This window comes from Ambystoma mexicanum, chromosome 5p (genome assembly GCF_040938575.1).
Source record: "Ambystoma mexicanum isolate Mex_15411 chromosome 5p, UKY_AmexF1_1, whole genome shotgun sequence".
NCBI classification, from domain to species: Eukaryota; Metazoa; Chordata; class Amphibia; order Caudata; family Ambystomatidae; genus Ambystoma; species Ambystoma mexicanum.
Genome location: NC_090930.1, coordinates 267,583,204 through 267,598,306, shown reverse-complemented (window position 1 = coordinate 267,598,306; position 15,103 = coordinate 267,583,204). Strand labels below are relative to the sequence as shown.

General features: G+C 45.7%; 1 protein-coding gene across 2 annotated transcripts in view; it reads right to left on the bottom strand.

Moving 5' to 3' along the window:
• Positions 1–4,105: 4,105 nt before the first annotated feature.
• C1GALT1C1 (C1GALT1 specific chaperone 1) overlaps positions 4,106–15,103 on the bottom strand; it is a 148,469-nt gene continuing 137,471 nt past the window's right edge. For both annotated transcript variants that reach the window (XM_069612676.1, XM_069612675.1), the window contains exon 2: positions 4,106–13,955. In XM_069612676.1, the coding sequence (XP_069468777.1) occupies positions 12,997–13,950 (954 nt within the window). In that variant the 5' untranslated portion in view covers positions 13,951–13,955 and the 3' untranslated portion in view covers positions 4,106–12,996. The remainder of the gene's footprint in view (positions 13,956–15,103) is intronic.

Below are 15,103 nucleotides of genomic sequence, written 5' to 3'. Positions count from 1 at the left end.
TGGCAGGTGAGCTCATCTCGTGAGCGGCTGATGGCGGAGATGGCTTCTTTCGTGGAGAAGAAATGGACTCTAGTGATGACATCTGGAGGCCGGTCCGGCGTGGGCGCAGTCTGTGGGTACGGTCTAGCAGTAATTGTGTTTTGTCCAATTGCGGGAGGAGGGCCTGGAAGAAGTCCCCTACATATTCTGGCAGGTTTTTGTCTGGGACCGAGGATGGGATTCTCCCAGATCCGAAGGTTGTTGCGGCTGGCCCTGTTCTCCAAGTCCTCCTGCTTGAACTCGAGGATTTCACACTTGTCTTGGAGAGCTCTTACTGCTTGTTGAATGCTTGTTGAATGTCCCCCAGCGTGGTTGCCTGGTCCTGGGAGCGGTCTTCGACTTCCCCCAGCCTCTGCTCCACCTCAGTTACTGTGTGGTCAGTTTGCTCTAATTTGGTGGTGAGTTCGGTCATGCAGGACCTAAATTCGGCTTGAATATCTGCCATGAAAGCTAATAGGTCGCCCCTGGTGGCCGGGGTATCAGCCCCCTCCTGGGAATCCTGTGGGGTAGGCTTGGCAAGGTCAGGTTTTCTTCCTCCGTCTGGTGCTGTAAGCATGGTGGCGATGTCCGCGTTTTTGCTGGTTTTCGTTTGTTTGGACATAGTGCCAGTTCGTGGGGCTGAAGAGGTGTTAAAGAGGCTGGTTTTGCGTTTAGCTTCAGGGGCGCCGGTTAAGGCTTGGGAGTGTTGGTCCTGGAGTCTGAAGGTGTGAGGCTCCCCAGTGTACAGGGTCAGTCCCGACAGGTCTGAGGATTGTAGGTGGAGAATATGTCCCCTCTGTCTGGTGGGGAAAGGAGGTAAGTCACTCCACCACAGTGAGGCGTCAAATCTGATGGATCCCCTCAGGTTTCAGGTTAGGTGAAGGAGCCTGAGTGGGGAGATGGGCCGGGGCGTCCCAGGAAGTGGATGGCTGAAGAGAGTGCCGCTTCAGGAACGATATGGGGTCAGAACCTCCTCCTTGGAGGGGAGGGGAAGGGGCCGAAGCGGGGCATCCAGATCTGGTGTATAGTCATCTTGCACCGGGGATTGAGTACACCACTACCGGCCTGGGGGGCCAAGTGGATGATGTCGCTGCCTGGCGGGTCTGCCTGCCCCTGCTGAGTGGTGGCTGTGAGTTCCAGGACTTGGGGCCGTAGGACTGGGGTTGGGTGCAGATGGACCTTTAGCGCTTTCCAGATGGGGTCTGCCCCAGTGTATGATGAGCGAGGCGTGGGGTCATCAAACTTGTTGAGGGAGAGTGAGGAGTTTCCTCCGCTTCTTGGACCAGAGGAGAGGTGCTGCATAGGTGTATGGGCCGGGGCACCCCAGGAATTGAGGGTGCCGGCTCAGTGCTGGATGTAATCTCTCTCACCGGCGCAGAGAGAGGACTGGAGAGAGTTCCAGGGGCTGCCGGGGGAGCCGTCTCTTTGCATTCCTTTGGCGCGTTCAGTAAGCTCCTTTGGTGGGGGCCCGGGTAGGGTGCGAGATGGACCCCACCCCTCCCTCGCCCCCCAGCAGCCCCTATCTGGTGATGCACGGTCTGTGCCACCTTCTTCTATGGTGCCGGAACCGGTGTTGTGATCCCGCGCAGGAGAGGCTCCACACACCGTGGGGGCTGCGGGCCAGCCTGGAGTGCGCTGCGGGGGGGGGGGGCCTTGAGGGGCACCACGGACCTCGCTGTGTGGCACACTGGGGGCCGCTTGCATCCGAGTAGTTGCGGGAGGCACCACCCACACGGCTCCAGGTCGGGGTTGATGCCGCGTGTCCTCAGCAGTCTCGGGTCCCGGGGGTTAGCTCCGCTGTTGCTGGGGGCCGTCCTCGGGGCTCTGGAGAATGGTGGATGCCGTGGGAGCCGTCAGTGCTGCCTCTGTTCTCCGGGGGTAGGTGCGGTCGCCATCTTGGATTTTTGGCGCCGTTCTGAGTTCAGAGGCTCCGGCTGAATAACTTCGTCCAACATGAGCGTTATGCTCTCCTGTTCGGCCCAGTCATGCCTTAGGTGTTCTGACGCCCTGGATGTTAATTGGGCCCCAGCTTGGTAGCGGGATGCCGCATCTTTTCCGTTTTTACGGCGGGCTTCACTCGGCTGGCCTTAGGGAAGCAGCCACATCGATGGCACTCCAAGCCAAGCCCGACCAGATGAGTTTTTTTGTAGTCGGTCAGATCTGACTATCTAGATGTGAACTACTCAAATAGCTTCTACTGGTTTTGATAGAAGTTACATATTGCATGTACTGCTACACATCATTTTTCTTTTGCCTCTGGATTTTGAATGGTCTTTTTCAGAAAGAGAACCATTGTTTCTTTAACATTTATGCTTAACAATAAACTGGATCCCTCATAGTTCGTATGCCTGTGTATTATACAATTTAAGGTGCATTTCTGCATATATCATTGTTCCATGGACAACAGAAGATGGTGATACATCTTCTCAGATGTATCCTGTCTTTCTGGGCACTCAGTTGCCATCCTGTTCTTGATTGCTTATCTCGATATTGTTTGCTTGGCAGGAGGTTTACTCCTGTTAGAACAAGTTTCCCTGACCCCCCCCCCCTGTTGATTTAAAGATCTCTTAGGCATGGTTGCATCATGCTGGCCCTTCGCAGCCAGGGAACACTTTTCAGATTTTCTATTTCGTTATCTCATTGAGTTAACAATGTGGTGCCTCTGGCCATCTTTCTCATAATACTATATGATGTATGTGTTTTTACCCAGTAACATCTATTCTGGAAAACCAACTTTTCATGCTTTGTTGTAGATTTGCGAAGACTACCGGGTAACGCTGTGGCATGTGTGACTTGGTTCATATGGCTTATGCTACTTTCACATAGAAGGGTGTTCTTCTAATCTTAACTTTGCTGGCATTTGCTAAACATATCTCAATGCTCCTACCTCAAGGCTGTCAGACTATACTGCACTGGCGATCCCTATTAAGGGGGGGGGGGGGTGCTGGTATACAGGTGTTTGCTGCTTTGGGTCAAAGAAATTATCCATAAAATAGCAATGCCCTGTACGAGAATTACAATTTTCTGGAGCTAAAGGCTTGCATTTGGGTTGATTTGCATACTCCTAAAGCTTTGCTTATGTGGCTCTCAACTGGAGGTGAACATCCTTTGATGGCTAATAGGTGCCACTGGGCCATATGTGACTTGGCTGAAATGATGTATTCAAATTTGTGGGTCCGTCCTGCTAATTAGTGCCTGCTCAATCTACATGAATTCCACTGCACTGATCAGGTTTGATTTTAGGAGTACTGACTTTTTCATTGCATATCTCAGAGTTGATTTTCTAGATAGTTTTAGTTGGTAGGTAGCCAAAGTCCCCTTCCAAAATGGCAGAGAAAAAAATAATCTGTTGTGAAAAGATCGTTGTTGCCTGCCAATCATCCTTGTGGCTTACTTTTTCAGGCCCCAAACCTCTGAGCTTCCCACTTTGGGTTACAAGGTCTCCGTTTTTGATTTTGACCCATGCAATTTTTGCAGGTCTCTCAATTCACCCTGCTGGCATACTTAACAGAGCCACCTACCTCCTCGTTGGAAAACAGTTAAAAACAACAGGTCTAGCAAACCTTTGACTAAAAAGGGATTCAGCATGACATGGTAAACAGCATTGGCGAGGGAGCCCCTTTATGTACCTACTGATCGACACAGTATATTTTACATACACCCCTGTCTCAAATCAGATCTAGCCAAACACGCCAGTTGAAGGAAGCGAGGGAAAACAGAAAAAAAAAAAGATTGGTTTAGTTGGACCCCATTTTTGAACAGATGTTGACACACAGGCAGGACCCACTGGCTGGCATTTACACCCGACCAACTTGCAGACCTGAATCCTTGGTGGGTTTTAATTCCCCCTTTCACGGGGAACAGGGGCGGATGGTGCCTCCAGTCAACATCAAGCAAAAGGCAACTGCAACCACCTGAAGATTCGAACCCCACATCTGCAAAGACCCAATGAACAGAGAGGACATGCGAAGGGAGAAAACAGTGCTATGGGAGATCCATCAACAAACACAGCATGAGAAATTACAAACAGTACATACCTTTAAAAAAAAAAAACATTTCATGGTCTGTGAAATAACACCATACGGAATTAAATGTAAATCATACTTTAATAGCAAATACATAATTTACATGATCTATTTCATTCAAATAGGTTTTTGTATTTCATGAATATCTGTCAGATATGTACAAAAGTAGAAGAATGTGTTCCCATACACCGTCCTAAAAATATTTTGAAAGCCTCTTCCAAAAATATATTTTGTATGTACAGTTTATTCAATGTTCATTCCTCCAATTTATGTCGATATTTACAAGTACACATCCAGTTATGCCAGCAAAGCAGCGTCCCTTCGCTGATTAAACACCAACTGCACCCCAGTAACATTTAATTCTACATACACAGAGTTTGAAGACAGGTCTATCCACAAAAGATTAAGGTAAGGAACAGTCATTGGACATCAAAGAAGCACACACATGAGCAGTCCCGAACTTGCAAGGGTGCGGGGGAGGTGAAGGGGGGCAGGGAGGATTGCTGCATGACTCTTACATTTGGAGGTCTTGATTTTCAGTGAAAAAGTTGAAAATAAGTATTGTTTCAGTAATTTCCTGGACTTCAATATTAGACTAAACAAATTATACAAAATATGGGTCAATGTTATATTTGGATTAGTTATCATATACACAGATGTTACATGGTGCTGCTTTACCATTCTTCTCCCAACTGATCTATGGGATTAGAAGGGAAACATAAAAGTGATCTTTTTTTAGTACTCCTTTCCATTGGTTCAATGGGGAGGGCCCGCCTCCCACTTCTCTACACCAATTCTTTTAACCAACCTTTATTTTGTTAATAGTTTACTTTTTTTTAATGTACTGGTCTATCTGATCAGTGAGAGGCATCTGTCTTGCCATAGGAGTAGACCACCTGGAGGGAGATAAACTGAGTGGGGTTTAGCTTTGCTTTCTAGGTCTGAATTCCAACAGTCTTGAACTAGACCAATTGTCAAGATGGCATTCTACTGCATAAATAAACTGAAGAGCAGCTAGGTTGCCCTGTACACGTTTCAGTGCTCATTCTTCAAAAGGCTTCAAGTCTAGGAGTAGGTAATGAGGAAACCTGTTCTTGACTGACTAGACCAATTAACCATACAGAAATCTTGGGCCCAACCCATGAAGATGATTCCTAGCTCAGTCTGCAGCTTGTGGTACTTCAGATGTTTTGGACTATGACCCCAATGATCCATCACCATGGACTATGCTGCCTAGGGCGGATGGAAGTTGCAGTCCACGATATCTGGAGAGCCAATGGTTGCAGACCCTTGGGTTAGATCACATGGATTTGTTGAACACAGGTGGAGCCCGAGCAATGGGTTACAAGTATGAATACTGCATTTGATGATGTACTGCAAAGCTCTTCCTCACTGTGCATGGATAAACTCATACATGTGTCAAAATGAGCTCTCTTGGGAAACGGACCTGTATGCAATTACCTGAGAAGATTACTAGCATGTCCAACTGCTTAAAAAAAGCAAAAGTGTTTATTAATAACAGAATCGAGATGCAGATTTACTTGGACTGTGCAAATTGCACACATTGAGAGATTCCCTTTTGAGACTGAAGGCTTTCATGAGTACAACGGCATATTTGCCATTGTCCGTATGTCTAGTTGAATACACTGCAGACTAATAACCATGGGCTACATCATCACACCACCCTGGCCATAAGGAAATCTTGATCAAGGTTTAAATCAGGAACATTTTTCTATAGCATGTTTCCAATTTTAGAAGTTCAAATGATGTCAGACCCCCACACAGCAATGCAGAAATCGCAGTGTAAAACATCTGTTATCAATACTAGTGAAAGGTAATATAATTTGTTTATTGTATTGCGTCTTAGTTCTAAAGTGCGAAACCAAGACTTGAAGGCATCTGTGTGTTGACAGCAGACCGGTGAAGCAGTAAACATAATTTCTTAAAAAAGAAGGGTTTTAAGAGTTTTTCGAAAGAGCAGGTAATCTGAGATCGCTCGCAGGTGTTGACAGAGATAATTCCACAGTACTGGAGCGAGTATCTCCACAGTACTGGAGCAAGTACAGAGAAAGAGGATCCTCCAGACCTGGACTTGCAAAAGTGAGTGAGCACCAATAGTTTCTGGGAGGCTGATCGCAAACCTTGTGAGGGCCATAGCATATAAGCTTGCACAGATGCTTAAACTTGCTCCAGCTTCTCACCGGGAGCCAGTGAAGTTCAGTCAGCAATGTAGTTGAATGGGAAAGCCTAGAAGTGCACTAGAAATTCAGGCTGCCCAAGGTAGATACTATTGCAATAGTCCAGAGAGCCCATGATAGAAGCAGTAACTACCGAAGAGCAACAATGAGATGGTAAAGAAATGAAGAATTTTTCTCAAGCGTTTCAGCCCAAGAAACCCGGTGTTGGAAACTGAAGCAATCTGCGACTCACATGAACCTGTAGGGAGAAGCCTTAGCCCTAAACTCTTCACACAAGCACTAGGGGCTGAACAGGGGCCAAACCAATCTGGCCAAAAGGCTGAATTCCAGAGAGAGCTGGGATTAGGAGAGCCAACCACCAAGATCAGTTTTCTACCTGTTAAATTTCAGCCAATTTCTAGACATCCAGCTCCCGATCTCAGTTAAGCAACACTTAAGTTTAGACAGAGTGTCTGAGACCGGGGCCTGAATCGAAAAACCATCTGAGTATTGTCGGCATATGTATAAAAGCAGATACCATAAGATGAGATGGTCAGCAAGAGATTGTAAATAAATATTAAAAGAGAAGAGGCAACAAGGAAGACCCTTGAGGAGCCCCACAATAAACAGAGGATGATGCCAAACGGAAAGGAACCAGAGTCATAATCTGTTGTCACTCTGAGAGGAAGGAAGTGAACCAAGCTAAAGGGGCCATGGACATCCCATTTTTCTCCAAGCACTGGCGAAGAATTATTTTGTTCGATTGCATCAAATGCTGCAGAGAGGTCGAGGAGAATCAAAACTCTGACCTCGCTGCGATCCCGCAGTAGTGCCAGATCATCAAGAACAGAAATCATGACTGACTTTGTTCACTTAAGTGGCCTAAAAGCTGCTTGAAACGGATGTCTGCTTTCTCCAGAAATCTGGATAGCTGAGGGGTAACAATAACTTCCATATGTTTCATAAGGGCGGGGAGCAGCAAAATAGGATAACTATCAGGCACTGTTGGATTAAGGTGGGGCTTTTTTTCTTAAAGAGGTGAGACAACTGTATGTTTTAGGGAAGCAGGGAGAACACAATTTGAGAAACAAAAATGGAGAGCTGCAGTAAACAGCGCAATACAATCAGGAGGGAGAGCTAGAATCAGATGCGAAGGAATGGGATCAGAGGGAGTTGCCAATTCAGGTTTACAGACTGGTTTAGACACAACCTCATTGACCCGGTTACCAAAAAGAAATGCTGAGGGTGCGCTATTGAAGTGCACTCCTAAAGTAGGAGTTGGTACCAAAAGGCTGGACCCAGTAAATGCGATGGAGCTTCTAATCCTGGAAATCTTGTCCAGAAAAAAATAACTGATTTGGTCAGACTTCCTGGGAGCGGGAGGGGTCAATCAGAAAGGGAGTTCATTGACCACTTTAAAAGGTTCCTGAGAGGAACAAGTGGCTGAAATGATGCAATCAGCATAGTATTGTGACTTAGGGACCCTAATAGCCTTCTGGTAGGATAGGAGAACTTGCTTATATCTTGCCCTAGAGTCAAGGGCAAGGTGCCATTTACGATCAGCACCAAATGCTTACTTCAACAGTCTCAGACCAGGGGAGAACCAGGGAGCAGATGGCTTAGCTCGGCAGGTGCCCAATTTAACAGGAGCCAATCTGTCGGCTGTGGTCACCATTGCTTTCAACAAAGCTGAACAGAGGTCAAGGGGGGCGTCTTTAGAAGCATTTAGCTTCAACATGTGTGTGACACCCTGCTACTTTGTCAGAAGAGACCTTACACCACTGCTGCCGATAAGTATGTACACGTGATTTCAAATTCGGCAAAAGGGATGAGAAAAGGAAGTGACCTGACCATATTACAGGTAAGGGTTTAAAAGCGGCCAATAATCAATCTGTAGAAAAGATAAGATCAAGTGTGTTTCCTCTAATGTGCATAGGGAGAAACATGTGTACATGTAGATTAAAATCAGCAAGTCCAGATGAAAATGTAGATGCCCGAGCATCATAACATCATTCAAGTGCGCATTAAAATCCCCCATTAGGATGAGGTTAATACGTGACAAAGCGAGATCTGCTACAGATTGCATAAAGTTGTTTAAAAACTCAATGACGTACGAAGGTGGATGATAAACAAGCAATAAGTGAACCGTGTGGTTATGTGAAAACTGCAATATTGTTAACAGCAGTGCGCAGGGCAAAGAATGAGTAAGGGGGTTAATAGCACATTCCAGATGTGCTTAGTAAATTCGAGCCACACCACCGCCTGAAAAAGAGCCAGGATGATCAAGATGTTTTAACGTATAATTGGAGGGCAGCAACTGGTCAACATCTGGGTCAGAAGAATCTGTCAACCATGTCTCAGTTAGACATATAATTCCATTCCAGGCTGATATTCTGTTAAAATGGCATGCATTTCATGATATGCTACTGCTGAGCGGGCCTTAATCAGAAAGCCTGACCATGAAGTGGCCATTTTCTTACCAATTCCACAGCGTTCCTCCTATCTACTAACTGTCGGGAATGGCCCGCTTAAGAAAGTGGAATGATTTATCGGAAGGTAGGTGGCCTTCAGGGCCAGGGCTAGTAATTCAGCCTGGGAGTGGGGATCGAGACAATCATTTAGTAACTGATTTGGACATTGGTTCTTAGCCCACAGCTCAGTCCGGTCCAGTCCCAAACGTGCACAGACAGGCTTGCCAGAGGCGCGCTGTAGGTGCATGCTTCACGTTCGCTCCGCCGGCACTTAAGTGCCTTGAGTCACGTGGGGGAGTGGCGCTTCAGCTTACTACAATGGATGAGAGAAAAAAAACAATTGTACATGTAAACTATGAAATCCCTAAATGCTGCAATGACTATAAATCAATTTAAAATGCAGTGGGTAATATCTACAAATTAAGCGCAATAGAATTGATTAAGCACAATTGAAACCTATGACGCACTAATATGAGGGTAGCCTCACTGGGTGCTGTTTCGCGTTTGCTCCCCGGCACATGTTGATATTAGTCATTCTACACTGCGCGTCTGCATGCCCAGTCCTATTATGTAGTGAAGCATACACAACCATGCTACTCCCATTTGAAGTGGTGTTCTCTTCATGCACAGACTATTTCCAGGTGTTTATGAACCAGACCATGCCAAAGTAGGAATAACTACCTCACTCGCTCCCTTCTGACATTTTAAAAATCCTGCCCTCAACATATTTGCTTTTCGAAACCCATCACATGAAAACTACTCTCACAGTTTTGGGTTTAGTGGCAAGAGTTACCTGAAAGTATGAACTGCTAAAGTCATCATGCCAACCCAAGGTCATTCGTTATGGCTGACAACCTGTGCATTTTGTTTCTTAGAACAGAGTCACGCGCAGAACCGGACTAGGGATGCGTTTTGTTGCGCAGGTTATGTTCAAGTTAGAAAATGTTAAGCGGCTGCTTCAGACATTGCCATGAGAAGGTTCCAGGTCGCTGAAGCCCTTCTGCCAGTCATATCACATTCAATGCTAGTCAGAGCCTTCCATACAATGCAGAAGGCATGGAGGAAGCCCGGCTACCTAACAAGGCGGCATCCTCTGGTCACAATAAAGGATTTCCAAAAATGCTTCACTGGAGTCCACCTCGTGGGACTCTTGTACAATAGCAAGGATTAAGAGGGAAGATGCTAATCTGCTTGGGCTCTTTGGAAGGGACTCTAAACTCTTTCAGTTTACAATGACTGATCTTTGTTCAATGATGGTCCAGGAGATGTACAGCAGAACTGAATCCTCTGTTCGCACAGAATTTTGTAGTCAGATTGGTTGGTAAAACACTGCATGCAGGAGCAGAGTATACCAAACGGAATTCTTGCTAAGCTGCAAGACCCCAGACCTGCTCATTCTACTTCACTCCCTACAAAACAACCCAAAGACAAACACATTTTGTGAACAGAGACTCTGGGACATTGCATAATTCTATAAAACATGTTTGCTGATATGCCAAAATCTAATGCAAACCACACAGGCAGAGTTTTCCATAGCACATGCAGGTGGCAAATCCCTTCATGGACCACTTTAAAATAATGCATTTATATTTAAAACTATTTTATCATTTTAAAAAGCAAAACCAGGTACATGATCCCGCTAAGGTGTATGTGAAATGCCTGATCAGGAGGTAACATGCTTTAACGTTGGAGTTCAGGCAGGTCCACAGAATGTCACAGACTGGAGTAAGTTGGGGGGGGGTGGGGGCTCCTGTGTATGGTGCCAAGTGGCTTATCTGGCAAGAGATGGCATTCTCCCTTAGTAATATCTTGGTACTAAAGAGTTAGGAGGAAGTGTACAAGAGGTGTCACCACAATGCAGGCCAACCGCCCCCCCGCAAATCTCACAGTTGTCCCAGAGGCACAATACAATCAACAGAACCGGTCTCAGAGTTTCGCAGCCTCTATCCCACATGGAAAGGAAGAGATAGAAACTGCTTAAGAGATGTCAACAGAGAGTGGGAAAGTTAATTAGGGCACAGCTACTAATTTCAAAGTCCCGATTCACCACAACACATCATGGGGCCATGTTCTAATTTTGTACTGCTCTGTAAAAAAGCAAGACTGGTCATAAAATGTCAATTAAAAAAGGTTCCTGAAGCAACAATGAAGTACTCAATCTTGGTGAGCAGAGTAACAATGGTGGATCAATAGGTACTTCTTAAAATGATGTAAATTCAACTACCCAACTCCTATCTTACTGTATATGTTTCTGCTCATGTGTAGGTTCTTCAGGGCTTACTCATTTATGGAATGCCAATGTCAGCACAGCACACAGACCTATCCCATGAGCCTCCGGTCGCGGCAGCATCACTGAAGGATACAGTAGTGGTTCCAGTACAAAATAGGTTCCAGCAGCTTTAATCTGAGCAACAAAAAAAATCTAAAAAAATAAAAAAAATCGCATCCTATTTGACGGCAGTTCTCATTCTCTTTCAGCTCTCTGCTTTTGATGTTGCAAAGCACTTACCAGCACTTTGTCAAAGACCGATGGAAAAAGCTTATTTTTGGTACATTAAATGCATGCTATTTTACTGGACCAAACAGAATTATTCCTCACGTTACTTTACAAATATAGCGTGTCCATCTGCTTCAGTGAACCATGAACAGTGTCTGCGAAAATACTGCAAATATGGAATGGCACAGGATAGAGCCATACACAATAGCAAAAAAAAAGGCACTTGTGTAAACAAGGGAATGTCCATAGGACTATACAAACAGACGTGCACCTAAAAATACATGTCACTGCTTCTATGTGGATTTTGAGTTCATTGATGAATCCAGCAAAGCAATCATGGCCTGTCCAATGCAAGTCTTTTTTGCAGAGTATTTTCGGGTCTATGTTGCGCCTCTTCACCCACTTGGACACTGCTGGATTCCAAACCTCACAATATGTATACACATTTTATCATTATTATGAAAAGCCAGTAATTATTCATTGTACTGTTTAGTAGTTTCTCTATATAGGCCAGGGGTGTTTCAGAATATGCCATATTACATTAAAGCTCTCCCACTTGGGCTGGTTTTAGTGACCTTTCATGATACACATTCTGGACCATTGGTGCACACAAAGACTTTGAAAGTGGTTTGCTTAGAGGCCATCAAATAGACAACGAGACAAGGCCCCGTGGTCCTTCGCTTTACTTGAACAGCGTTTTTGATTAATGTACATCACTTACTCTAAAGGGGTTGAGTCCATTTCAAAGCTGCCCAGGTCAATGGAACGCAGGGAGGTTACGCCACCATAGTAAACGTATAGCTTTAGCTTAAAGAGTGATTGCACACTAGGTCCCAGAAGAAATTGCGTTGAGTGCAATTAATAAATGAACATATTCACATGTGTACATGTTATTAATACAACAGTAGCCAAAACAGCGCCTTGTGTACACACACACACATCTTTGATGAGGTTTAAGTTTCACAGAGTCATCTGCTGATTTCAAGTGGATTCACTTCTTAGGGAAAGTGGTGCAAACAAACTCAAAGCTGTAGTTTGTATTGCGGCAACATTTCTTTGCAAGAACACACCTGGCCGCAACGCCACGTCTCTGTGATCATTTTCTAGCGTTACCCTTGACCAGCAGATTACACAAGCTACCCTCAGACAATAAAATAAATTAGGTTTATTTATAGTGCTCTTTTAAATAGTGTCTCAACTTTACAACATTGCACCTGGACGCAGTACGTTTTCGGAATGCGTCTTTCTGAATTGAATGGTCATCGAATTCTCATCACATGGTGATCCAGTGCTTTGAAAGAAAGTTCAACAGGGGCGCGCTCTAGGACGGCTGACTCTGCTCTGTCTCCCAGGCAGTGGCCGCCTCGTGTAGGCCATGATTCTGCGCATGCGTTGTCAATCTCCATTCACATCCAATGCAGCGGGGAACAGCGCCGTTATTGGTCTTGCTCTTGTTTCGGATTCAATAAACTGGCCCAGCTTTTTTTTTTTTTTAGATAAGGTAGTTGATGCTGGCCCGCAGTGCTATCAAGCCAGATGTTCACTTACCACACTGTGTCCCCCACACCAATGCTGTTTGTTACTCTTATTACTGCCAGAGGATATGTATTGGCAGTCCCGTTTAGTACTGCTTCCGTTGACCCCTGTGCCCCCACTCCCCGACAGTCGAAATGACACAGCAACCAAAATATTAAAAATATACCAGGGCTTTTAAAAAAAAAAATACAAAACTGCCACCACTTATTTCTGCGCCCCAAGTTGTCACAATATGCGACCGGCACCTGCCCCTTCAGTCTGTACATATGCCTTTAATCGTTGTCCGAACCACTGGGTGGCAAAAAGACCAACGCATCGTTAAACGTGTGCCCGTAGGCTCGCAGCCGATAGACGCCGTACATCAGAACGTGCATGTGGTTGGCCGACGTCTCGGTGAAGGTGACCGCCATGTCCGAGCAGCAGCCCTCGACCACCTGCTGCGGGCTGCTCTCCATGGCCTCTTTGATGAGAGTTTCCACAGACTTGGCGTTGAAGACATCCTTGCCGTCGGAATCCTCTGCGTTCTCTGCAAATACTCCGGCATATTTCAGGCATACGGCCAGCTGCTTATCTTCAGAGAGCTTCCAGATCATTCCCGCCTGTTCCGGGCACTTCTCCGGGTCTTTCATCACCGTGTGCAGGCGGCGCAAGGACTCCACGCTCAAGACGATGCCCCCAGCCATGTCCACGTACTCGAGCTCGCCGGACTTCATGGCCTGGCCTATGTAGAAAGGCTGCGCTGCATCCTTTTTAAACAAGAAATACTTCAGATTTTCGATGACCGCAAAAGTGGTTGGGCGCACCATGAAGAACCAGTTGTAGCTGTCTTTGTACTTTTCATACGCATGCTGTAAGGCTTTTCGCATCATTTGCCACGCGTCGGCAGTCTCCGTGGAGATCGAGTTGAACACCTTCACGTTTTCCGAGCTGAAGAAGTCGGCCTTGTCGCAGTGCTTGCTCCACGTTTCCTTGACGGCCGCCCAATGGCTGAGCTCTTTAGGTTTGACAAGGATGAGGCAGTACACGCGGATGCCGCGACTAAGCTCCAGGCGCTCCGCTTCGGACAGCTTCAGCACGTCTTCCTTTTTGGGGGCCTGGATGTGGTGGTGCTCGTGGTGCGCCCTGGGCTCGTGAATAGTCTTGACGTGTCCGAGCATCGTCACCACTGCGCAGAAGAGACCGCCTATCATGAGGCCCTTCATAAAAGAGCTGCTTTCAGAAATCATTGTTCCTAAAAAAAAAAAAAAAAAAAAATGATTAAACCAGAGCTGTTAAAGTATCGAAAAACAACTGTACTTTCTCTGAACGAGCTTAAAAAAGCACATCATATCAAAGGCTTTGTAAAATCATCAACTGCATGTTAATTGTGATCTACGGTCAAAATCAATGAGTTTATTGAATTCATTCTGAATCAACATCATTTCAAATAAATCAAGGAGTTTTGCTGCAGCGTGTGTGTGTGGTGCGATTGAGTTATACACATCGTTTTTCATGGTCATGGTTTTTTTTTCAAATATAGCTTATGCAGTTATCGATTTTCTACTTTTATTCCTTGTCATAAACCAACCACCCTACAACCTTGCCTCGTCATTGCTTTGGGGTGAGGGCAATGTAATTTTGATATTACAGCCTATTGCGCAAGTAAGCAACAGCTGGACCCGACTAATTATGAGCCACCTTAGTGCGGCTTTGTCACAGCTCTGAGACCCTGCAATACCAGAAGCTTGTGGGGGCCAGTCACAGCGCCGGGGCCCTGCAATACATAACCTAAACGTTAGAGAGCGTTTTAGTTGTGGCTTCCACCCCACAGCTCGGACCGTTGGCTGGATTTAGAATAAGCACTTTTATTGCTTGCAAGAAATAGTTTAAAGATGGCAAGCACACTGCTGGAGTTTCTTCTGTGCCCCGTTAATAAGGGCATATAAACAAGGATGTAAAGATGGCCTTTTATTAGGTGTATGACCAGAGAAACAGAGTTGGCGTATAATGGGCAGTGTTATGAACATTTCACTTAAACAAAAAATATGCACACACTTGTGATATCTCCCCCCCCCCCCTCGACCCCCCAGTGCCCACCCACTTGCCTGAACGCTTGGGTTGCTTACTGGAGCGAGCCTAGCCAGCCCATTGAATCCCTGATTTGGCCAAATGCTCACACGGATTTAAGCCTTTCGATAATTTCTCCATACCTGGACTGCAGTCCCTGAGGGTGTTCCCACCACAAGCGCATTGAGACCATAAAGGGAAAGGGTGCTATAAAAATGACTACTACCTCCAACTGATGTATTTTCCTTTTTATAAAAAAATGCTGCAGTTAATTCACGTAAATGGTCATTTAAAAATCAACCCTCTATTACAAAAAAACAACGTCCTTCTCAA